Source organism: Danio aesculapii, chromosome 22 (genome assembly GCF_903798145.1).
Source record: "Danio aesculapii chromosome 22, fDanAes4.1, whole genome shotgun sequence".
NCBI lineage: Eukaryota > Metazoa > Chordata > Actinopteri > Cypriniformes > Danionidae > Danio > Danio aesculapii.
The window spans coordinates 12,456,119-12,481,387 of record NC_079456.1 but is presented as its reverse complement, the minus strand read 5'-3'; the positions used below and the strand labels follow the sequence as shown (position 1 = coordinate 12,481,387).

At 36.8% G+C, this 25,269-nt stretch overlaps 2 protein-coding genes and 1 long non-coding RNA gene across 3 annotated transcripts; 1 reads left to right on the top strand and 2 right to left on the bottom strand.

Moving 5' to 3' along the window:
• Positions 1-1,177: 1,177 nt before the first annotated feature.
• Positions 1,178-1,891, bottom strand: LOC130216330 (uncharacterized). Its single transcript, XR_008835790.1, has 2 exons — positions 1,625-1,891; positions 1,178-1,533 (listed from the first exon to the last, which is right to left on the bottom strand). It is a non-coding gene; the product is annotated as an uncharacterized LOC130216330 (long non-coding RNA).
• Positions 1,892-9,365: 7,474 nt separating this feature from the next.
• LOC130216679 (natural killer cell receptor 2B4-like) lies at positions 9,366-10,288 on the bottom strand. The gene is made up of 3 exons (XM_056448561.1): positions 9,997-10,288; positions 9,570-9,842; positions 9,366-9,466 (listed from the first exon to the last, which is right to left on the bottom strand). Exons 1-3 carry the CDS (start codon positions 10,286-10,288, stop codon positions 9,366-9,368), a joined length of 666 nt encoding a protein of 221 aa, XP_056304536.1.
• Positions 10,289-13,820: 3,532 nt separating this feature from the next.
• Positions 13,821-17,477, top strand: mettl21a (methyltransferase 21A, HSPA lysine). The gene is made up of 4 exons (XM_056447995.1): positions 13,821-13,948; positions 14,029-14,193; positions 16,850-16,961; positions 17,034-17,477. The coding sequence occupies exons 2-4, from the start codon at positions 14,047-14,049 to the stop codon at positions 17,429-17,431; spliced, it is 657 nt and encodes a 218-aa protein (XP_056303970.1). The 5' UTR covers positions 13,821-13,948; positions 14,029-14,046; the 3' UTR covers positions 17,432-17,477.
• Positions 17,478-25,269: the final 7,792 nt, after the last annotated feature.

The following is a 25,269-nucleotide window of genomic DNA, read 5'->3' as shown; positions in this document are numbered from 1 at the left end:
TGTAAAATTTATTTATTTATTTATTCTTTTGTTTGTTTTTTATTATTCTTATTTTTTGTTATCTTATGCTTGTATATCTTTGTGTTTAAATGTGGTGTTTTGTATTTTATTTACAAACTTATTTGGTGTAGAATTATGTTTTCTTGATAATGTCTTGTTTGGTGAATTGTATCAGTGCATATATCTATATGTATCAATATTATGTTCATTGTCTGACCTAAGATGAACCTAATATAAATAAATAAATAAATAAATAAATAAATAAATAAATAAATAAATAAATAAATAAATAATAAAAAGCCTTGCAGCATTTTGAACTAATTGTAAACAGGATAGGGTTGTCTGACTAATCCCAAAGTATAGTGAGTTACAATAGTCCAACCTAGTGGTAGTAAAAGCATGGATTATTTTTTCTAGACAGAATAGATTTGACTGTTTTTAGAAGTCGAAGTTGAAAGAAGCAGGATTTAACTTCTGCATTTATGTTTTTCAAACCTCAAGCCATCATCCAGAATAACACCCAGATTTTTTACCCAGGGCTTCATAGAAAAGCTAGATTTTTCAAGATTAACTCAAAATAGGTGCTCTAGAAGAGTTTGACAGGCCGAACAGAATTATTTTAGTCTTACTCTCATTGAAATCTAGAAAGTTTAAAGGCAACCAGGTTTTCACATCTGACAAGCATAACATAAGAGTCTTTAGCCCACTTGAACTTGGTTTTAAAGGCAGGTAGACTTCGGTGTCATCCATATAACAGTAAAAAGACAGACCATGTTTTCTAAAAATAGAGTTATTGTTGTTGTTGTTTGCTGGTGAATTTTACACAGACTAAACATAGTCTGTGCCACTGTGGACTTCTGTGGCGCTGTTAAAAAGTGTCAGTCTTCAGCCAGACTGAATTATATTCCTTTATTTTGATTTATCACACCAGTACAGTGACAAAATTAGCATTTAGTTTTAGGTACTGAAAAATTACCATTTTTCAGTACCGTTTTTCACGTAAAGGTCATTTGTAAGCAGTTGAGTGCATCTCCATGAATCAATTAAAACTGTAACAGGATTCAAACAAAAAACCTTCAGTTCCTGATGATCAACTCAAACCCAGCCCTGACTGAACAACAAGCCAATTATAAAGCAAATGATCGTTGTGTATATATAGTAGTCAATTTGGGCATCATCAGTGGATCATCACCTTCATCAAAGTTGTTTTATTGAACAGCACACATTCTTGTTCTAAGACAATTTTGAAAAACATTTTTGATTCACTTCGAATGTTGACTAGTATGACACACTACATGGTTGACTATGCACACTTTTTAATACCGATTGTTTTTTCATGACTTCTGTGGACTCAAAAGTGCCATGATTTTATGGTTCGTCATTCAATGACTGATTGTGATGTTCTTCTCTTTTTCTCTTCAGCTCTTCTGGATATGATGTCATAAACCACTATGGAAACAGTAGCCACGCCCACCACAGCAGAGATGACCGATCGAATTACAACATCAGTAAAACCACAACAGAGAATGGAGTCTGAAGACAGAAAAGGTAGGTTTAACTGAGAATCTGCAAATGACCATTTCAAAAGAAGCCATCTGTTTTTTAAATATATTACCACCAGTACCTTGACATAGTTGAGTGATGTTCAGATGTTCAGTTCGGTTAGTGAAGGAATTGTTCAGCACACAACTATAGGTGTTTTTATCCTGATGTTCAACCTCCAGATGTAGAGAAAGACTGACGCTGAGATCAGACACACTGATGCTGGACAATAAACTGTTTTCTTTATACCAGGAGAGACTCACAGCACTCACATTCAACACTGAACACAACACTGAACAACTAGATGATGAAGATGAAGAAGAGTCTCTTGTGATAGTGGGATTGGGCAGACGAACTGAAAAACATCAGAGAATAATGTAAAATAATTCACTACATATTGGGATTCAATTTAATGGCAGTTTATTTCATATTCTGTGAACACACCAAAATATTAGAGATTTCAAACAATTTATTGTTAATCTTGATTAGTCAGGCCACATTAAATCAGCTACTCACCATAGACAGTAACATTGAATAATTCACTTAAGTATCTAAACCGAAGTCTGTAAAGTCCAGAGTCTGTGGTTCTGATGTTGCTGATGGTCAGAGATCCAGTCTGATTGTCGACCTGTAGTCTGTCTCTGAATATCTCATCAAAATAATATCTAATATCTGTCTCCTCATCATCCAGAAATAGTCTAAATATAGGAGTATCTTTAGGTCCAACCCACCATAAAGGACCCCAAAAATATCTTCTATCAGTAACAGTATGATTAATATGCAGAGTGACAGAATCTCCCTCCATCACTGAAACTCTTTTCACTCCATCTGTATTAAACACACCAAAACAATAATAAATACTAGATATAGATTAACTAAACCTGAAGCCATGAAAACATGTCCAACTTACCTGCCAGATGTAACAAACAGAAGAAAATAAACATGTGAAACATTTTTCACTAGTGTAAAATTAAAACACTCAACAAATCTAAAACTCCAGAACAGAACTGTGTGATTAATCTCAAATAAACTCTGCTGATGGGTTTCTCTCTTTAAACTAGACAACGAGCCCAATGGAGGATGTTTTCTGTCTGTAAAGAGCTTCCTTCCGTCTTCACACCCCTATAAATGAGATGTCGGTTCCTCAAACCTTTGTCAAAACAAGCAAAACTTTACCTTTGCTCTATTATTAACCAGGTTTTTTAAAGATATGCAATAAAATGTCATTAATCCAAATGAACTCTGCTTATTTTCTACTATATACTGCTTCTAATGGAGGATGTGTGGTCTTATGGTCTATTATTAACCAGTTATTGACTAGTTTATTAGTCGATGCATTTGTGCATGTATTACATTTAAAACATAAGCAGAATGATTAGTCTTTATGCTTATTTTATGTTTATTTACCTCAGTATTTTGAATAGTTTCTGCACTAACCTGCTGCGTGGTCTTGATGGCGCTGCATTTAAACAGTCTTTCATCTCGTTTTACGCTTGAATAACTATAAATGCTTAAGTCTATTTCACTACTTAGTTTACTTATATTACAACATCAATGCTGTAAAAGGATCCTTATGAAATCAAATCAAATTGAATTGAATTGAATAACTGGTTACGGGAAGTGGCTTTATTTCTGCTGATCATTACAGTGTTGTTGCTACTGTTATCAAGATTTCTTATGTTGCCCATTTATTATAATGCATCATTTTCTGTCTTTTCTTTAACTTGATTTATTGGCAATTTTTGGCTTTTACTTTCAATTGTCTTTTTTTCCCTTTTCAGTTCTCTATTGGTTGATTTGGTGGCGTCAGGCCTTTAAAACAGACGGAAGCAGACTTCTCGTGATCCCTCATTCTTCCACGCCACCACAGTTTTTGACGGCTTTATTGTTGTATACAACAATATATTCTCCTTTATGCTTTCCTTTTGATATTTGTTTGGAGTGGGGAGCTCCAACCCGCTTTAGGTTTGTTTGGTTAATATTTATTATGTTGTTGGGCTCCACATCTCTTGTCATTTTGGATTGCTTTGCTGGTTATTCATTCATTCATTTACTTTTCGGCTTAGTCCCTTTATTAATCTGGGGTCGCCACAGCGGAATGAACCGCCAACTCATCCAGCATTTGTTTTATGCAGCGGATGCCCTTCCAGCTGCAACCCATCACTGGGAAACACACACACTTATTCACACACACATACACTACGGACAATTTAGCCTATCCAATTAACCTGTACCACATGTCTTTGGACTGTGCACCCGGAGGAAACCCACGCGAATGCAGGGAGAACATGCAAACTCCACACAGAAACGCCAACTGACCCAGCCGAGGCTCGAACCAGTGACCTTCTTGCTGTGAGGCGACAGCACTACCTACTGCGCCACTCAAATAAACTCTCAAATAAACTCTGCTGATGGTTTTCTCTTTTTAACCTAGCCAACAAGCCCAACGGAGGATGTTTTCTGTCTGAATAGTGGTTCCAGTCTACACACCTCTATAAATGAAAAGATGATGCTTCCTCATACTTATGATGAACCTCGTGTTGCAGTCGAAACCAGCTAAATGTAACTTTTACACTATTATTAACCAGGGTTTTAACGTGCATTCATAAGATTTGGTTCAAGTCCAAATCAACTTTATTACTGACCATGCTTTTCATGTATTACGATTTGTACAACCACAGTTTTACTACATATACGAAATATTTTTCAATGAACAGTAAATCACAGTTTACTGTAGTAAAAATGTAAGCATGCTACCGTATTTATCAGTTCAATGTGGTTATTAATACTACATTATCCTGGAGCATTAATATTATGATATGTACTGTATAATGCACTTTACATTCATATGGATAAAAAAGCACAGTACTATTTACTATAATTCATATTTTATAGTAAGTCCTTTCTGATTGTCTTTCTTGCAGTTGCACGCCTGACCATCAGATGGCGCAGATGGGTCGCGATTAATAGTAGTAAAAAACGGGCTTACAACCCCACAGATCGCTGGGAGGACCATGCAGGAGTGTTTCTTGTTTACCAAACAGTCTGTCGGATTTTCCTCACATTTTAAAAATGTCCTTTGCAATATAAGCAAACAATTTTAACCCCATTTCTGCTGAGCTTCTTGACAATGAAACTGAAACACTGTCCAAGGAGCAGATTGTGATGGTTTAATCAGCAGATAATAGCACAGTTTTGCTTTATATATTGTACTACACACAACATTATGGCTGAAAGTACAATGGAGTATCTCACTGGCGCATCTGTGACCAAGATAGCAAGTTTATGATGTTCAAGCCCTGCTGAAAACTCCAGCTTAAACCAGCCTAGGCTGGTTGGCTGGTTTTAGCTGGTTGACCAGCCTGGTTTTAGAGGGGTTTTGGCCATTTCCAGGCTGGTTTCCAGCCATTTCCAGCCTGGTCTTAGCTGGTCAGGCTGGAAAATAACCAGCTAAATCCAGCTAAAACCAGCTTGACCAGCCTGGTTTAAGCTGGACATAGTTGGTTTTGTCTGGGCTCCCAGCCTGGCTAGGTGGTCAAGCTGGTTTTAGCTGGTCATTTTCCTGTCTGACCAGCTAAGACCAGGCTGGAAATGGCTGGAAACCAGCCTGGAAATGGCCAAAACCCCTCTAAAACCAGGCTGGTCAACCAGCTAAAACCAGCCAACCAGCCTAGGCTGGTTTAAGCTGTTTTTTTCAGTAGGGAGAGCCACGGTGTCCAGGATATTTTCAGCATACCACCAAGAAGGATGAACCACATCCACCAGGAGTAACTGTGGACGCAGGAGGAAGCTGTCTGAAAGGGATGTCTGAGTACTAACCTGGATTGTATCCAAAACACAAAACCACAGTTGCCTGCTCACTGCAGAATTAAATGTGCACCTCAACTCCCCTATTTCAACTCACCTCAACTCACCCTCATCAAGATGGCGCCGCGGATGGCCGCTTCGGCGGGGGGCTCTCCAGTGTTTGCACTGTTTTTGTTAGTCTGTCCTGTTTTATGTTTGTCAAACACGATCAGTTACACCAGGGACGAGCTGCTGAACATTCGGCAGTGCACACCAACCAATCAAGAACTGGATTTTGATTTTTGTGGCGTTTTGCGGAACATTGTAGTCGGCGGAGCAGCCGCATTGTGGAAACGCTACAAGACGCGCAAGCGTGGGAAGCGAGCCGGCGCGCTCGTCAGGCTAAGACAGCGCGGCTTCAGAACGGCGCTGCCCAGCATTCACCTGGCGAATCTCCGCTCTCTTCCTAACAAAATGGACGAACTATTTCTGCTCACATGCAAAAACAAGAACTTTAACAACTCTGCTGTCCTGTGTTTCACGGAAACCTGGCTAAACGAAGCCATTCCGGACAGCGCATTAAACCTACCGGACTTTCAGCTGTACAGAGCAGATCGCGATACGGAGTCAACGGGCAAAACGCGCGGTGGTGGGACATGCTTTTACATCAACAGAAGGTGGTGTACGGATGTAACTGTGTTAAAGAAGATGTGCTGTCCTGATGTGGAAGTGCTTTTCATTAACTGTAAGCCGTTTTATTCACCAAGAGAGTTTTCCTCGTTCATTCTCGTCTGTGTTTACATTCCACCGCAAGCACACGTGAGTACTGCACTGCAACAGCTGGCTGATCTGATCACAGAGACAGAACAACAACACCCGGACTCTGCTTTTATCATACTTGGGGACTTTAATCAGGCAAAACTCACACATGAGCTGCCTAAATTCAAACAGCACATTACATGCCCCACCAGAGGCAATAAAATTTTGGACCATTGCTACACCACAATAAAGGATGCATATCGCTCCGTCGCCAGAGCAGCTCTAGGACTCTCCGATCACTGCCTGGTTCATCTTATACCAACTTACAGGCAAAAACTTAAAACTACTAAGCCAGTATTAAGGACTGTCAAGAGATGGACCAACGACACAGAGCAGGTCTTACAAGCCTGTTTTGAATGCACTGACTGGGATGTTTTTGAAGCTGCAGCCACAGATCTGGACGAGCTCACAGAGACTGTAACATCATACATCAGTTTCTGTGAGGAGTTATGCATCCCTACCAGGACCTACTTGTCATTTAACAATGATAAACCATGGTTCACACCAAAACTCAGACAGCTTCGTCAGGCCAAAGAGGATGCTTACAGGAGTGGTGACAGGATCCTGTATAATCGGGCCAGGAACACATTGACAAAGGAGATTGGTGTGGCTAAGAAAAGCTATGCCAAAAAGCTGCAAAACCAGTTTTCAGCTAACGACCCTGCATCAGTGTGGAGAGGCTTAAAAGATTTCACTAATTACAAGACACCGTCCCCCAGTATCGACAGCAATAAACATATTGCAAACGAGCTGAATATGTTCTACTGTAGGTTTGACACCTATGACCAGACACCTCACACCCACCCGGACCATCTCCCTACACAGCCATCAACACCACATCAACACAGCCCGGACCATCGCCCTACACGGCCATCAATACCACATCAACACAGCCCGGACCATCGCCCTACACAGCCATCAACACCACATCAACACAGCCCGGACCATCGCCCTACACAGCCATCAACACCTCCAGCCATCTTCCTCTCCCCCCCTGCTCTTCAGATCAGTGAGGAAAATGTGCGTCAGATCTTCAGTAAACAGAAGAGAAGGAAAGCACCAGGGCCAGATGGTGTCTCACCAGCCTGTCTGAGAACCTGCGCTGACCAGCTGGCTCCCATTTTCTCCCATATCTTCAATAGATCACTGGAACAGCGCAAAGTTCCATCCTGCTTTAAGCGCTCCACCATCATCCCAATCCCAAAGAAGCCAAAGATCACAGGACTCAATGACTACAGACCTGTGGCCTTAACATCTGTGGCCATGAAGTCATTCGAAAGACTGGTGCTAGCATATCTGAAGGACATCACTGGACCCCTGCTGGACCCCCTGCAGTTCGCCTATAGAGCAAACCGGTCTGTGGATGATGCAGTCAACATGGGACTGCATTATACCCTACAACATCTGGACAAACCAGGGAACTACGCAAGGATTCTGTTTGTGGACTTCAGTTCTGCCTTTAACACCATCGTCCCATCACTGCTTGAGTACAAACTGGCCCAGCTCTCTGTTCCTAGCTCTGTCTGTCAATGGATCACCAGCTTTCTGACAGATAGACAGCAGCTAGTCAGAATGGGCAAAATCACATCCGACAGCCGCACCATCAGCACTGGTGCCCCCCAGGGATGTGTTCTTTCTCCACTGCTCTTCTCCCTGTACACCAACGACTGCACTGCAAAAGACCCCTCCATCAAACTCATTAAGTTTGCAGACGACACTACTGTTATCGGCCTCATCCAGAACGGTGACGAGTCTGCATACAGACAGGAGGTGGAGCGGCTGGCGTTATGGTGCAGATACAACAACCTGGAGCTGAACACGCTCAAAACAGTGGAGATGATAGTGGACTTCAGGAGAAACCCCCCTGCACTCCCCCCACTCACCATCATGAACAGCACTGTGGCTGCAGTAGAGTCATTCAGGTTCCTGGGCACCACCATCTCTCAGGATCTGAAGTGGGACACTCATATAGACTCTATTGTGAAGAAAGCCCAGCAGAGACTGTACTTCCTTCGTCAGCTGAGGAAGTTCAACCTGCCACAGGAGCTGCTCGTACAGTTCTACTCAGCTGTCATCCAATCCATCCTCTGCACTTCAATCACCGTCTGGTTCGGCTCAGCTGCCAAAACCGACCTCCGTAGACTACAGCGAATAGTCCGGACTGCTGAACGAATCACTGGCACTACCCTTCCTACACTTCAAGAACTGTACTCTTCCAGAGTGAGTAAAAGGGCTCGCAAAATCACTCTGGACGCCTCACACCCAGCACACTACCTGTTTGAACTGTTACCGTCTGGTCGGCGCTTCAGAGCACCAAGCACAAAAACAGCCAGACACAGGAAAAGTTTCTTTCCTCAGGCTGTCTACCTTATGAACAGTTAAATATTCCCCTACTGTGCAATAAATATGTGCAATACTTTCTCATACGCACTTGTACACAGCACCTTATATCAATATACAATGCAATACTTTCTACATTCGCACTTGTACACAGCACCTTGTAACCTGTATATTTATAACAATCTGTACATACAATTCAACATCCAGGTTTCTTCACTAACCGCATCTGTTTAATGTTCATAATTTTTTATTATTATTATTTTATTTTTTCAGATTATTTTGTGTTGTCACATGTCACTTTATGTACACTGGAAGCTTCTGTAGCCAAAACAAATTCCTTGTGTGTGTGAAGCACACTTGGCAATAAAACCGATTCTGATTCTGATTCTGATTCTGATTCTGATTCTGATTTCTACCAAAACTGTTCATCGGGAGCTCCAAAGATCAATATACATGGCTGGGCTGCTATAGCTAAACCTGTGGTCACTCATGCCAATGCCAAATATCAGTTTCAGTGATGCCAGCAGCAAAAATCTTTGCCTGTGGACAATGTGAAACATGTATTGTTCTCTGATGAGTCCACTTTCACTGGTGTGGTGAAACCCCAAAGAAGTGTAACACCCAGACTGTTGCATGCCCTGAGCGAAGCATGGGGGTGGATCAGTAATAGTTTAGGCTGAAATATATATATATATATATATATATATATATATATATATATATATATATATATATATATATATATATATATATATATATATATATATACGTTATATTGCAGATTGATATTACAAGTTTCATGACTTATGACTCAAAAGTGCCATGATTTCATGGTTCATCATTCAATGACTGATTGTGATGTTCTCCTCTTTTTCTCTTTAGCTGTCATAAACCACTATGGCAACAGTAGCCACGCCCACCACAGCAGAGATGACCAATCGGATTACAACATCAGTGAAACCACAACAGTGAATCGAGTCTGAAGACAGAAAAAGTAGGTTTAACTGAGAATCTGCAAATTAACCATTAACTCACATCTTAACATCTCAACTGAAGACATTTTTTATTATTACTTCCATTACCTTGACATATCTGAGTGATGTTCAGATGTTCAGTTCGGTTAGTGAAGGAATTGTTCAGCACACAACTATAGGTGTTTTTATCCTGATGTTCAACCTCCAGATGTAGAGAGAGACTGACGCTGAGATTAGACACACTAATGCTGGACAATAAACTGTTTCCTTTATACCAGGAGAGACTCACAGCACTCACATTCAACACTGAACACAACACTGAACAACTAGACGATGAAGAGTTTAAAGAGTCTCTGGAGATAGTGGGATTGGGCAGACGAGCTGGAAAACATCAGAGAATATGAAATAAATCACTATAAAAATTCAGATAAAATGTAAGCCATGTTAATGCATATTCTTTTAACAAAACATTAGAGATTTCAAAGCATTTATTGTTAATCATGACTTCTCAGGCCTCATTAAATCAGCTACTCACCATAGACAGTAACATTGAATAATTCTCTTAAGTATCTAAACCGAAGTCGGTAAAGTCCAGAGTGTTTGGTTTTGATGTTGCTGATGGTCAGAGATCCAGTCTGATTGTCCATCTCTAGTCTGTCTTCAAATATTTTATCGTCAGAATAGGTAATATTTGTCCCCTTATCATCCCAAAATAGTCTAACTATAGGAGTATCTTCAGGTCCATACCACCATAAAATACTCCGATAATATCTTCTTCTATCAGTAACAGTATGATTAATATGCAGAGTGACAGAATCTCCCTCCATCACTGAAACTCTTTTCACTCCATCTGTATTAAACACACCAAAACAAGAGTAAATACTAGATATAGATTAACTAAACCTAAAGCCATAAAAACATGTCCAACTTACCTGCCAGATGCAACAAACAGAAGAAAATAAATATTTGAAACATTTTTCAATAGTTTAAATTAAAACAAATTAAAGTCCAGTACAGGAGTGTATCAGTAATCTCAGATCAACTTTGCTAAACCAGACAAAAAGCCCAATTGAGGATGTTTTCTGTCTGTAAAAAGCTTCCTTCAGTCTACACATTCCTATAAATGAGATGTTGGTTCCTCAAACTTATGACGAACCTCGTCTTACAGTCAAAACCAGCACAGCTTTACCTTTGCTCTATTATCAACCAGAGTTTTTAACAAAAGCATGTGAACTATGGAATGCTCTTAAATATAATATCAGAAACACCCCAAACTTGGATCACGTCAAAAAGTTAATTAAGATGCATGTGTTTTAAGATTGTTTTTAAATGATGGTGTATTTTGTACTTTTTTTAGCGATACATTTTTACTTTAGCACTTTGGTTTTTAGAAAAGCAAATTACAAATAAAATGCATTATTACTATTACTATTATTATTGTTACTATTATTATTAGTAATATTTAGTTCACCAACCAGATGATATGGACGGAAATTCATTTGTGAAAATTTTTTTCAGACTAACACACTCCACAGATTAGAAATAACAATAGAAATGTGTCCTTTATCTCTAACTGATGAAGAGATTGAGCTTATAAATGTCTTCACGTCTCTATAATTGGTTTGCTGTTTGTTTCTTGAATTTTACTTATGCGCTACATCAGTTCAAACCACACAAAATAGTTTATTTATTTAAACAATTATTGATTCATCTGTGCATCTGCATATTAGGCTTTCATTGTTTTTGGCTGCAACATACTTAATTTAATAATTCATTATTTAATTCCTGCAGCTGTTTGACTACAATCCCTGACAAGAAGACTGAAAGATTGCAGCATGCAGGTGGAGTCTACAGGTATTATAAACAATTCAGTTGATATAATCTCGATATGTCACAGAAAACTTTTCAAACGTGTTTTAGGTCAAAGCGGAAGTTCACATTAAGTGTGAAACAGTCCTGCAAGCTTAAACTACACCACTACACATACTGAGCTGGTGCAATTGAGGAAGAGACTTCATTTACATGTTTTCTTGCTAAACTTCTGTGCAGCCGCAGCTGCTGTTTCTCAGACTTCTTATGTTCTCCATTTCTTATAATGTACCATTTTCTGTATCCTTTTCAACTCCATGTTTAGGCCAATATAACTGAGGAGGAGTCTAGACTTGAACTATTTTTTATGTTAAACTGTTTGCTGATGAATTTCACTCAGACTACACCTAATCTGTGCCACTTTGTCCTTCTGTAGAGCTGTTCAAACATGTTCTCCAGCCAGACTGAATAATATTCCTTTATTTTTTTTATTTTCACTCCAATAAAAGTTCTTTGCGAGGAAATAATTTCAGTGCATGTCCATGAATCCATTAAACATTTTTAGACAAACAACCTTCAGTTCCTGATGATCACTTCAAACTGACTCCATTTAGTCTTGACTGAACAACAAGCAAATTGTACAAGAATATTTGTAAAACATTTGAAACACACATATGTAAAACTATCTAGAGCCAACTGATTCCCATGGCTTTTAACAAGAACTGACTCAGATTAATTCATAGTTCATCATTCAATAACTGATTGGGATGTTCTCCTCTTCATCTCTTCAGTTTTTCTGGATATGATGTCATAAAGCACCATGGTAACAGCAGCCACACCCACCACAGCAGAGATGACCAATCGAATCACAGCTTCAGTGAAACCACAACAGTGTATCCAGTCTGAAGACAGAAAAGGTAGGTTTAACTGAGAATCTACGCTTACATTATGATGAACTCAACAATAAAATCTCAACGGAAGGAAACCAAAATCATTCAAATCTTCATGATCATACCTGGACATGGCTGACAGAGTTCAGTGCTGTTGAGAAGTGTAGTTTGGTTGCTGATGGGATTGTTTACGATACAGAAGTAGGAATCATTCAGACATTCAACCTCCAGATGTAGAGAGAGACTGACGCTGAGATCAGACACGCTGATGCTGGATAATAAACTGTTTCCTTTGTACCAGGAGAGACTCACAGCACTCACATTCAACACTGAACACAACACTGAACAATTAGATGATGAAGAGTTTAAAGAGTCTCTGGTGATGACTGGATTGGGCAGACGAGCTGGAAAACATCAGAGAGTAATGTAAAATAAATGACTACATATTGGGATACAATTTAAATCCATTTTAATTCATATTCTGAACATGTCAAATAATTTATTGTTAATCATGACTTGTCAGGCCACATTAAATCAGCTACTCACCATAGACAGTAACATTAAATAATTCTCTTAAGTATCTAAACCGAAGTCGGTAAAGTCCAGAGTCTGTGGTTCTCATGTTGCTGATGGTCAGAGATCCAGTCTGATTGTCGATCTGTAGTCTGTCTCTGAATATCTCATCATCAGAATATTTAATATCTGTCTCCTCATCATCCAGAAATAGTACCAACATAGGAGTATCTTCAGGTCCAACCCACCATAAAGGACCCCAATAATGTGTTCTTATATCAGCAACAGTATCATTAATGTGCAGAGTGACAGAATCTCCCTCCATCACTAAAAGTCTTTTCACTCCGTCTGTATAAAACACACCAAAACAAGAATAAAACTAGCTACAATTAATTGAACCATGAAAACATGGTCAACTTACCAGCCAGATGCAACCAACAGAAGAAAATAAACATGTGAAACATTTTTCACTAGTGTAAGATTAAAACACTCAACAAATCTAAAACTCCAGAACAGAACTGTGTGATTAATCTCAAATACACTCTGCTGATGGTTCAAACTACACACCGAGCCCATTGGAGGATGTTTTCTGTCTGTATTGAACTTCCTTTAGTCTTCACACCCCTACGAATGGTAAGATGTCACTTCCTCAAACTTATGACAAGCCTCGTGTTACAGTCAAAATCAGCACTTTTGCTCCATTAATAACTAGATTTTTAACATATGCCTTCATAACAATGTGTTCAAAAACAAGCAACTTTGCTACTGACCATGTTTTGATGTATTTAGCTACACAGTTTTACAACAGATACTAAATATTTTTTATTAACAGTAAGTCACTGTTTACTGTAAAAACCAAAGTGTACTACTGTATTTATTAGTTTATCAGTTTATTAATATGGTTAATACACTATACTATAAATATGATAGGTTACTATTAATGCACTTTATTATAGTTTGGTTCAAAAACACAACTCATATTTGATCACATTTAGTAAGTCCTTTCTGATTCTCATTCAGTTAACTTGACGGATGCTAATGCAAATACTAAATGAAAAATAGCATTCAAACGCCCGACCGCCAGATGTCGCAGATGAGTCGCTATGAACAGCAGTAAAAGCGGCCGAACAACAGATCGCTGGAAGGACCATGCTGGAGTGTTTCTTGTTTACCTGTCTGTGTCAAATTTTCCTCACATTTCCTTTGCAATATAAGCAAACGAATTGAAAACGTAACATAATAAAGAACTGCTAACTCGTTGGATTTACAAAAACGGTATGTAGCATATATTGTGCCTAAAATCATACGACATTAGATGTTGTGACTTATAATGGATAATGTGTTGGTCTTTTCAGACATCTTATCAGCTCGGGATGGCTTTGGTTCCTTATGATGAGAATGTTCTTCCTGCTCTGTCAAAACTGCATCAGTCTTCAGCTGAATTCACTCTGGCCAATCACAGGATCAGACTCAGTCAGGACTGGAAGAGATTGGGTGTCGCTGCTGTGGTTTGGGACGCTGTATGTTCACACTACTATACCCCTACTTTAATCCGTATCCAGTTTAGTTTTTGAATATCATTACATATTTAAAAATGACCGTTATCGTGACAATATGCAATATCCATATCACAGAGAGGATCATTCATTCATTCATTTTCTTTTCGGCTTAGTCCCTTTATTAATCAGGGGTTACCACAGCAGAGTGAACCGGCAACTTATCCAGCATGTTTTAAGCAGCGAATGCCCTTCCAGCTGCAACCCATCGCTGGGAAACACCCATATACACTTATTCACACACAAACACTACAAACAATTTAGTTTATACAGTTTACCTATACCGCATGTCTTTGGACTTGTGGGGGAAACCGGAGCACCCGGAGAAAACCCACGCCAACATGGGGAGAGCATGCAAACTCCACACAAAAATGCCAACTGACCCAGCCAAGGCTCGAACCAGCGACCTTCTTGCTGTGAGGCGACAGTGCTAACCACTGAGCCACTGTGTTGTCACCATAAAGTATTTGTCTATTTTAGAAATTAGCGAATTTTTAAAGTTAGTTATATCATAATAAGAAATATTGTTACCGCAACAATCAACAACATCACATATTCTGTATCGTTTTTTTCTCCAGTATCTTGCAGCTCCAGCATGAATGCACTTGACCATGTTTTGATGCAGGACAGCAGTTTTGCAGAAATGTAATATGTAGATGGTATGAATTAGTTTTCATTTTTAGCAACACTGTAAAAGTGAACAGACAATAGCAACAGATACCAGTAAAGATATCTGTCAGTACAATGTGCAGCACAAGTCTGAACATGCATCCTTGTTTTTAAGAGAGTAGTGTCACGTGAGTCTCAGGGTGCTTTCACACCTGTAGATCGATTGTTTTGTTCCAAAACAGGGATTAAAATTGTTACAATGTTGCACTCTATTCAGGTGCGGTTCGCTTTTACACTGCAAAGTTTCTAAACAGACCAAAATAGCTAAAACATGTAATGTTCGAGTAAACTCTCCTCACATTGGTTTCAGGGGTTTATTTTGCAGAGTCCCGTTCAGCTGTCACGCATCCTTATTTTAATTTATGGAAATGATCAATAAGACATTATAAGCAAAAATCTGAGCTTTCATTTTGAATGGTGACACCCACAGACATCGTTACCAAATATGAATCAGAAGTAAGACTTTCTCATACAAAGCCGTTGGCTATAATCATGCATAATGCTTTACATTATAGAGAGAACTAACAGATAAGCCAAGACTGCAGTTTTCCTAATGGATAAACAGCTCTCGGTAATATTTCAGCATGCTTTCACTTTCATATTTGACATGAAATGTACATTGACCGGTAGGAATGACATCCCACCCTATTCTTAATTCTCATTCAAATATGGCTATATATGCCTATTACATATCCATAATAGGCTATATGCCGAGCTAGTGTGTTTCCCATACTGATAAACTTCCGGTGACCTGTTATTGTGAGTTTTTTTTCCATTTTATACAGATCGTTTTACAGCATCGATGTTGTAATGTAATTCAAAAACAATCAGTTAAACAGACTTTGGCATTCATTTAGTTGCTTAAGAGTAAAACGAGACAAAAAGTCGTTTATTCGCACGCACCAGTCACAATCGGCGGGCTAGCGCAGAAGCTCCATTGAATATACTGGGGTAAAATTAATGCTCATATTATAAAGATATGGCGGGGGAAATGTTATTTAATGCAGTGCTTCTTATACAATCTGAGACCCACTTTATATCGGATATCCCTCAGCTAGTGGAGATTGCTGATTTTGAAAGAAAACAGACCTTAAACGTGCCAATTTTGCATGGGCATACAATTCACCGGAAACGATTAACCCAGGTTACTGACAAATTAAAAGTCCTATTAGCATGCTTCAGCATATACCCCATACACTGTGAAATAGCCTGGCTCAGATCGTATTGCTTTCTCACTACAATCGATCCACTCCAGAGTTCGTTTTAATCAAGTCGAGACCACCTTGTTTAGGCCATCTCGGACCGATTGCTTTGGCGCAGATCTGAGCGTGATTGCTGGATTCACATATGCCAAACGAACTGAACTAACTGGAGAAACGCACCAGGCTCCAAAACAAAAATCTGTTTGAAAGTACCCTTAAAGATCTACAATGGTCTCACGCACTAAAAATTAAACAGAGAAAAATTTGGTTTATAGGTGACATCATATTCAAAATGGCCCCTTTTCATAAAAGCCAATGAAAATAAATAAAAACACTGTATGTCAAGAAACACTGCATAGATAATGCCCTGTAGTCCACCATTATTGTTTTCAATTTCAGATACTTAGAACTCGTAAATACAGGTGCTGTGACGTCTACATTTTAACGACATCACTTTTTGTAATTGATGCAAACATGATTAATGGGATTATTTAAATTAGGGATTAAGTTCGCGTTTTCAGGTCCCCTAAACACCATTGTTGTTTGATTATTGTCATGTAAACATTGTGTTTTACTGTAGATGTAGCCTTAATTTCATAATCTGATCTGGGGTCTTAGTAGTTACAGATCTGGAAGGGTAAAAGAAAGGTTGCAAGTTTGAATCTTGATGTGATTTAGTCCATTAACTGTCACAACTTTATACATTTATTTAGTCTCAAATCAGTAGCCTATCCTTGTTTATTTTTCAGGCAGTGGTGCTCTGCATGTTCCTGGAGATGGGAAAAGTGGATCTGAAAGGAAAGAGGGTTATCGAGCTGGGCGCCGGCACTGGTTTGGTGGGCATCGTAGCAGCTCTGCTGGGTAAGAATGAATGATATCTCAACACTTTTCACATTTCAGCATCATTTTTATCAATAAATGTATTTTTTGCAGGAGCCAATGTTACAATCACAGACCGAGAGCCTGCGCTGGAGTTTCTGACCGCCAATGTACACGAAAACATTCCTCCAGGCCAGCAGGGGGCAGTACAGGTATCTGAACTGACCTGGGGTGAGAATCTAGATCTGTATCCTCAAGGCGGCTTTGATTTAATTCTGGGAGCCGATATAGTTTACCTGGAGGAGACGTTTCCTGCGCTTTTGCAGACTCTCGAACACCTGAGTTCAGAAGATACGGTGGTGTTGTTGTCCTGCAGGATTCGATATGAGCGAGATGAGCGTTTTCTGATGGAGCTCCGGCGTAAGTTTTCTGTGCAGGAAGTCCATTATGACTCTCAGAGGGACATACATGTTTACAAAGCCATGAAGAACAAGAGAAATACTGAACTGTAAGAGGAAACTTTGGGTAGAGCTGTTTTTATTTTTAATGAAGTGGGTTTTGTTAAATATATTATAGGCGATTAAATGACGGTATTAAACAGGACTATGGTGGTGGTTTTGAGTATGTTTGTATTTATTTAGGTCACTGCTTTGGCAGCAGGTGGCGCTGTTACACAGGACTGCAATAATAATGTGGATTTATGATAAAATACACCTGTTTTGTCAGCAACTCTACTACATATATAAAAATATTATCAGACACACTGTGAAAATGTCTTTGCTCTGTTAAATATAATTTGGGAAATATTTAAAAAAGAAAGAAAATGTGTATATATGTATATATATATATATATATATATATATATATATATATATATATATATATATATATATATATATATATATATATATATTTATATATATATATATATATATATATATATATATATATATATATATATATATATATATACACATGCATACATGCGTATATATATATATATATATATATATATATATATATATATATATATATATATATATACACATGCATACATGCATACATGCATATATATATATATATATATATATATATATATATATATATATATATATATATACATATATATACATACATACATATACACATATATACATACATACATATACATATATATATGTATGTATGTGTGTGTGTATATATATATATATATATATATATATATATATATATATATATAATGTATGTATGTGTGTGTATATATGTATGTATATGTAAAGAGTTAGTCAGAATTATTAGCCCCCCTTTAACATGGCAAGGAAATTTTCACAGTGTGTTTGATAATATTTTTTTCTTCTGGAGAAAGTCTTATTTGTTTTATTTCGGCCAGAATAAAAGCAGTTTTTAATTTTTTAAAAGCCATTTTAAGGTCAAAATTATTAGCCCCTTTAAGCTATTTTTTTAAATAGTGTACATAACAAACCATCATTATACAATAACTTGCCTAATTACCCTAACTTGCCTAGTTAACCTAATTACCTAGTTAAGCCTTTAAATGTCACTTTAAGCTGTATAGAAGTGTCTTGAAAAATATCTAGTCAAATATTATTTACTGTCATCATGACAAAGGTAAAATAAATCAGTTATTAGAAATGAGTTATTAAAACTATTATGTTTAGAAATGTGTTGAAAAAAAATCTCTCCGTTAAACAGAAATTGGGGAAAAAAATAAACGGGGGCTAATAATTCAGGGGGGCTAATAATTCTGACTTCAACTGTATATATATATATATATATATATATATATATATATATATATATATATATATATATATATATATATATATATATATAATTTATTATATTGTATAATTTACTTCTAAAATAAATACAGTTTAATATAATTATTATTTAATGTATGTACTGAATGAAGATATGACAAATCTACTGCTAATTGTAATAAATAATAGTTCGATACAGTGCAGGAGAAAGTTAGGGAATAATAGTGTTTTTATATGTATGAATAATAAAAAAAAACATTTAAACAAGTCTAAAATTTGCACATGCCATAAAAAAAATTAACATGCATACAATGGTGTGCTTTCATTTATGTATTTTGTCACTTTTTTTAATGTTAGAAATAATGGTTAAAATAAAGTTTGTGAACATTTGCAGCCATTTGTTATCATGTGGGAAGCCAAACTCTCTCTTTTTTTTTTTTTTTTCCTCTCTCTATGCTCTTGATGCATTAAACCTCAGATGCTTATCGTGAAACTGACCCTTATCTTGTATAAACATGTGTCCAGTTTTATTACAGATAAACCACATCCTGTCAAACCAATCAAAAACTCCAGCAAGGACATATCCAGTCCTCAGGCTCTCGATATTTCAAATGAACCACAAATTTGAGAATTTCTAACATAATCGTCTACAATTGCGTCATTTTACAAACTATTTGAGCATTTTTGTTGACTCATAAATGTTATTATTGACATATATAAAGCGTTTTTTTAAATAAGCTACCCAAAACGTCCTAAACTGTTGTCAAATATGCAGTGATGCTGCTAGAAATGTTGTTAAAACGCGTCACCTGTTGAAAGTGGCGTCGTTTTTGTACGTGCCACTCTTGTACAAGGCTGTTTCCTTGCGCTGCATTAAACCGGATTGAATTTAACGGAGTGTGTGTGTTTGTTTGCTGAGGAAGTCCGCTGTGTGGCAGATGAGCCAGATAAAGCGCAGTCAATAAAGAAGACACTATGATGTTTGTTGAGCTTTTAAAGGGCTTTTAAACCCTTGTTTTCTGCTGTTAAATGATTTCTGAAGATCCGCCGATATGGAAAAAAAAACACTTTGAAGTTTCTTTAGCGTTAACCTTCATTTAATTTAATTTTGGGAGAAATATCATGATTTTCTTTCTTTTTTAACTCACTGCCATACTTAAATTGTAAGACAGTGTTTAAGCTGTACATCCAAAGATGGTTCTAAACAGGTTAAAAAAAGCCTCACATATTTATTTTAATGTTTCCGGCTATTTTCTGTGACATCACATCTTGTCGGTTTCTTTATTATAGGAGATTTTTCTCTGACGTCAGGAACATCACAACGCTTCGCTCTGGTTGGTCAAAACTGAAGTCATCCTGCCTCAGAGGTAAAAATAGCAAAATTAGCTTCGTAATTACAGTAAACGCCTGTCCTAAACATATGGATGTGACCTTTCACTCTTGTACAATAAAAATATTTCCTGAAATCTCTAATCGCTCGCATTTTACAGCTCTTGGCGGTGGAAAAAAAGAGCACATTGCCCTTCGTAATCTCATGCTATCTTGTGTGGTATGTTATCTTGAGTTCTTTTAAGAAAGGGAATACACACTGTAAATAAATTGTTTCTGAACTCTACAAGTCATTTTTAACGTGCACAAATTAAACTGACGAAAAACATCAAATTTGTATAGTTTAAAAAAAGTTGAAACCTTATTAACGTATTTTATTATAAAATAATAGTTAAGTTAGTAAAATAAGTTAAAGGAGTCCTATTATGTCCTTTTTTATGAAATGTAAAATAAGTCTTTGGTGTCCCTAGAGTACTGTGAAGTTTAGAGTGTGAAGTTTACCTCACAAATAATGTTTTAAAAACTATTTGAAACTCCCCTTTTAGGCTTTGACCCAAATTGTGCCATTTTGGTGACTGTCGCTTTTAATTAGATGAGATTGTGCTCTTTTCAAAAGAGAGTGGCACTACAAATACCTTTGTATCACCACAGCGGCAGATTCAAAACAGGGCTAACCTTAACCAGCCTGATTTCAAAAGGAAATGTAACTATTTTACTTTTTGTCAGTTTAGAGGCTAATTTGTACGCGCTCAGTCATACGAAAATGTATGATTTAAAAAAGGAGGCATGGCACCCAACCCTGGCCCTAAACCTAATCGTCATTGGGCAATTAGCAGATCCTACTAAATTGTACGAATGAAATCTTACGAATTCAACCAAATTAGCCACTATATCAAAAAGTTACGACTTGCCGTGAGATCATGTTGGAAAAACTGAAATTGTGAAAATAAGCATCTCAGAAAAAGGTCATCTATGGAGACTACATCATTTGTGCATCCTAAAACTCAGCATTTATAATGATGATGAGGGTGTGCCCTGTGAGTCACGCAACAGTCTGCTTTGTGTTCTGATTGGCCTTTTGTCTACAGGGGTTTTACTCTTATGGAATTTACATGAGAATGAGGAAGCAATGGTGTCTGAGGCTCACTGTATGGCTATTTAGATATCCTGATCTCTTATTAGGGATGTCCAGATTAGGCATGGGCTGATATAAGATTCTGACGGTATGATAACCTTTGATAAAAATATCACGGTTTCATGGTTTTACGATATTGATTACTGCTCTAATATATATTCTTTTTATATGTCTGGGTAAAAACTAAAACTTTTTTCCCCTTCGAACACAATATATTTGATTTTGTGAAAATATTTTGGAGCAGTAAGGCTAAATAATGAAAATTAATCATTGACTTCTGGTCTTTATTAAGTTCTAAAACACAGATTTCATTACAATTTAAAACAGCATCTTGGAGATCTTTTCTGCTGGAGATACTGTTGTCCTAAAAAACAAAACTTAAAAAAACCTTACATATACCGTAAAATGGTATAGCAGAATATTTTGGCAGTTTTAAAACCTTGACTTTTCTAAACCACGGTATACCTTGAAAACGGTTATCGCCCCATGCCTAGTCCAGATGCGATCAGAAATCCGACCTGATCACACTGTTTCAGACTCGATCATGAGATACAGTGTAGTGCAAAAGTGAAGAATTGATGTTATTTATACTTGATTGTTTAAACTACCTTGAAGAAGTGCTCTGTTTGTTAACAGAGTTGTTGAATGTTAAAATAAGGTGAATTAAATACAAAATAAGGAACATCCTGGATCTGTTTCTTCACTCTTTATTTTTTTTTATGTATTATAGAAGTATCGGATCGGGTTTCGGTATCGGTATCGGTAGATACTCAAAATCAAATGACTCCAACTCGAGGGCAAAAAAACCTGATCGGGACATCCCTATCTCTTATTATTCGACTATGCCTTGGTATACTCAGCTTTTGTTTATAGGGCACCTTTAACTATGTATAGACTGGTCTATGTACAGTATATGTATACATAGCAATAACAAATGGCAGTAATCGCTTAAACTGCTTCCTCTACAAACCAGTGTGAATACATTGAAATTAAAATGTTCTGATAAGAAAATAGGTGACACGGTGGCTCAGTGGTTAGCACTGTCACCTCACAGCAAGAAGGTTGCTGTTTCGAGTCCCAGCTAGGTCAGTTGGCATTTCTGTGAGGAGTTTGCATGTTTTCCTTGTGTTGGCATGGGTTTCCTCTGGGTGCTCTGGTTTCCCCACAGTCCAAAGACATGCGCTACAGGTGAATTGAATAAACTAAATTGGTCGTTGTGTATGGGTGTTTCTCCGTACTGGGTTGCAGTTGGAAGGGCATCCGCTGTGTAAAATATATGGTGATCTATAAGACAATACTGGTTTGCAACATTAATCATCATAATGAGCTGTTTTGTACAGTAAAAAGTGAGTTTAAGCGAACGAGACTGGAAGTATCGACACATTTAAGTTGCAATGGCCTTCCACCCCTCCTTTTTAGTCATTAAATAATAAGGTGGATATATAATCATTGCTAACATCGCTCCATGTGTATTTAACATAAACAATCCATCAAATTCATAAAGTAAATATACACTATCACACTTCCAAGAAGCTGTTTAGACATTAAATACTGCTAGGAAAATCTTCTCTGGTATTTCCCTCTGGCTAGTTGTCCAGCAGTTGTTCTTTGGTCTGTGGCTTTAAATGCTACACCGTAAACAGTCATTGACTCTCAACAAACCACAACTACACAGTGCACGACTGCAATCCACAGTTATGAAATAGCATTCAACACCACACCCAAAGGAAGCATATGCTTAGACACCAAAATAAATAAATAAATACGCTCTCTGATTTTTTTTAAGGAGCAAAGGAACAAAAATCAAAGCAATACATCATGATTTATGCCAAACGAAGGGTTCATCGTGACTCTGAATCATAATATTTAGGAATAAATGTTCTGACTTAATTGAATTGTTTATATAAAATAAACCCAAGCAAGTATCTCATTTCTAATATGACCTGCATGATTTCTAGCATAGCTTTTGAAGATTTTACTAAATTACAGACGTTCAAATCACATTTTAAACAAGCAAACTTGTTTTCATCATATGGATGGCAATAGTGAGGTCAAACACGCGCTTTATCTGCTTCGAAACAACTTGAGGAAGTGCGCCTGTGTCCCCTTTATGCATTATTTATTATTTGCTTTATCAATGACCGTCATAAATTTTATGGCCTCAGAGGCAAATATTGGCCCTGCTGTAAAACTGTCAGAAAACAAGCCGTTATGTGCGAGGGAATGCCGGCTTTCTCTGAGATCACACACATGTGGTTTAAATTTAAAAAGACTTAATTTTAAAACTTCTGGTTCCAGGCCCCATAATTTAATTTTATTTAAATTAATTTTAGTTTAATTTAATTAATAAATTTTGTTTATTATTTAAATAATTTTTTTTCTTTATAGTAATTGTTTAAGGTTCCCTGTTTGGGCTTCTAATAGCTTTTCTTTATTGTCATAGACCTCTTTCAACACGGTTTTGAATATCTTAATCTATTTGTCATTTACTATTCTTTTATTTATTTATTTTTAACTGGCTTAATTCTATTCTTACTTAACCTTAAGTACAGATTTGGTTTATTGTTTTTTTTTTGGTGGAAATTTTCTTTATGTGTATGTATGTATGTATGTATGTATTTATGTGTGTGTGTATATATATGTATGTATATATATGTGTGTGTATATGTATGTATGTATGTATTTATGTATGTATATGTCTATGTATGTATGTATATGTGTATGTATATGTATATATATATATATATATATATATATATATATATATTTTTTTTTATTTTTTTTTTTTATTTGTTTTAGTATGTCTTTGTCATTTATTTTTTAGTTTTTCCTTTTTATTGTCACTATTGTTGTTGTTGGCATTATTATTAATAATATATAACAACCTGTATATATATATATATATATATATATATCACATTTGTACACAGCACCTTATAACCTGTATATTTATAACAGATCTGTACATACAATTCAACATCCAGATCTTTTTGACTACCATCATCTTTGCTTAATGCTTATCGTCTTTTTTTCATATTTATTTTGTGTTGTCACTTTATGTGCACTGGAAGCTTCTGTAGCCAAAACAAATTCCTTGTGTGTGTGAAGCACACTTGGCATTAAAACTGATTCTGATTCTGATCTATGCACTCTGCTATTTGCTGATCGTCTATGGCATGTTTTTTTCTGTTCACATAATTCAAAGTAAAAGAAAAATTTGATGGAAAAAAAATACTTAATTTCTAATTTCAAAAAATGAAAATGAATCAGAAAAAAGTTTTGAGCTGGTGTTTAATAAAATATGTGAATTATCTGCTTATATAGCACTGTTGTTTATTAGCGTTTAGCATCCTTAACAAGAAATTAGTAGTTTTACCATGGTTAACAATAACAGTGTAAAATCTTTCATTACAGCAAAACAATGGTTCAGTGGGATTAAACAAGACGATTAAACATTAAAAAAGTGAGCAATTGGTCCATATTTAAATTACTGTACAGAGAGGTCATGTTTTGATCTTCGATTGATCTCATGCAATCATGTGATGCGATTTTGCATTTCAGAGTTCACCAAGCTTGAACTTTCCAATTCAGCGTACTGCGAAACTTGTCACACGAGCTTGCGTTTCTGGTCTGTCGCAATCGCATGTGTATGAAGGGAAGTCTATAGCCATCTTTCCACTGCATATGACAAGCGACAGACTGGAAGTCATTTATTTCCAACGGAGAGTAATCTGGGAGATGAGTGGAGTTTTGATAAACTCTGTATGTGGAAAATTCGGGATCTGATTTGAGCTGCGGATCTGTTAAGATATTTGAAATCCTGCAACTAGACCGTATGCGACCGGCCGACCGGATGTGATGTATTCCAGTGTTGTCCAAGCAGGTCCATGCGCGCAAGATGAGAAATAGGCTTTTATTTTTCGTTAATTTTTTTTAATCAGAAAAAAGTCTATATTAAAAAAAAATTATATTCATAAATGAGTAATAAAAAATATTATTTTTAATGCTGTCTCCACATTCATCCAAATTTTTTAGAGGTCTATGAGTTTCTAGTATTCATTCATTCAACCATGGTGAACACACGAAGAATAAAGACTCTTTTTGC

What these genes read in the sequence shown, in the direction of transcription:
- mettl21a (XM_056447995.1), top strand. Translation starts at nt 14,047, where the DNA reads ATGGCTTTGGTTCCTTATGATGAGAATGTTCTTCCTGCTCTGTCAAAA. An exon ending in CTGCTGTGGTTTGGGACGCT is followed by an intron (nt 14,194 to 16,849) that starts GTATGTTCACAC and finishes TTTATTTTTCAG; the next exon opens with GCAGTGGTGCTCTGCATGTT. An exon ending in CATCGTAGCAGCTCTGCTGG is followed by an intron (nt 16,962 to 17,033) that starts GTAAGAATGAAT and finishes TATTTTTTGCAG; the next exon opens with GAGCCAATGTTACAATCACA.
- LOC130216679 (XM_056448561.1), bottom strand. Translation starts at nt 10,288, where the DNA reads ATGGAGGGAGATTCTGTCACTCTGCATATTAATCATACTGTTACTGAT. An exon ending in ATTCAATGTTACTGTCTATG is followed by an intron (nt 9,843 to 9,996) that starts GTGAGTAGCTGA and finishes GATGTTTTCCAG; the next exon opens with CTCGTCTGCCCAATCCCACT. An exon ending in CATCACTCAGATATGTCAAG is followed by an intron (nt 9,467 to 9,569) that starts GTAATGGAAGTA and finishes TTCTGTCTTCAG; the next exon opens with ACTCGATTCACTGTTGTGGT.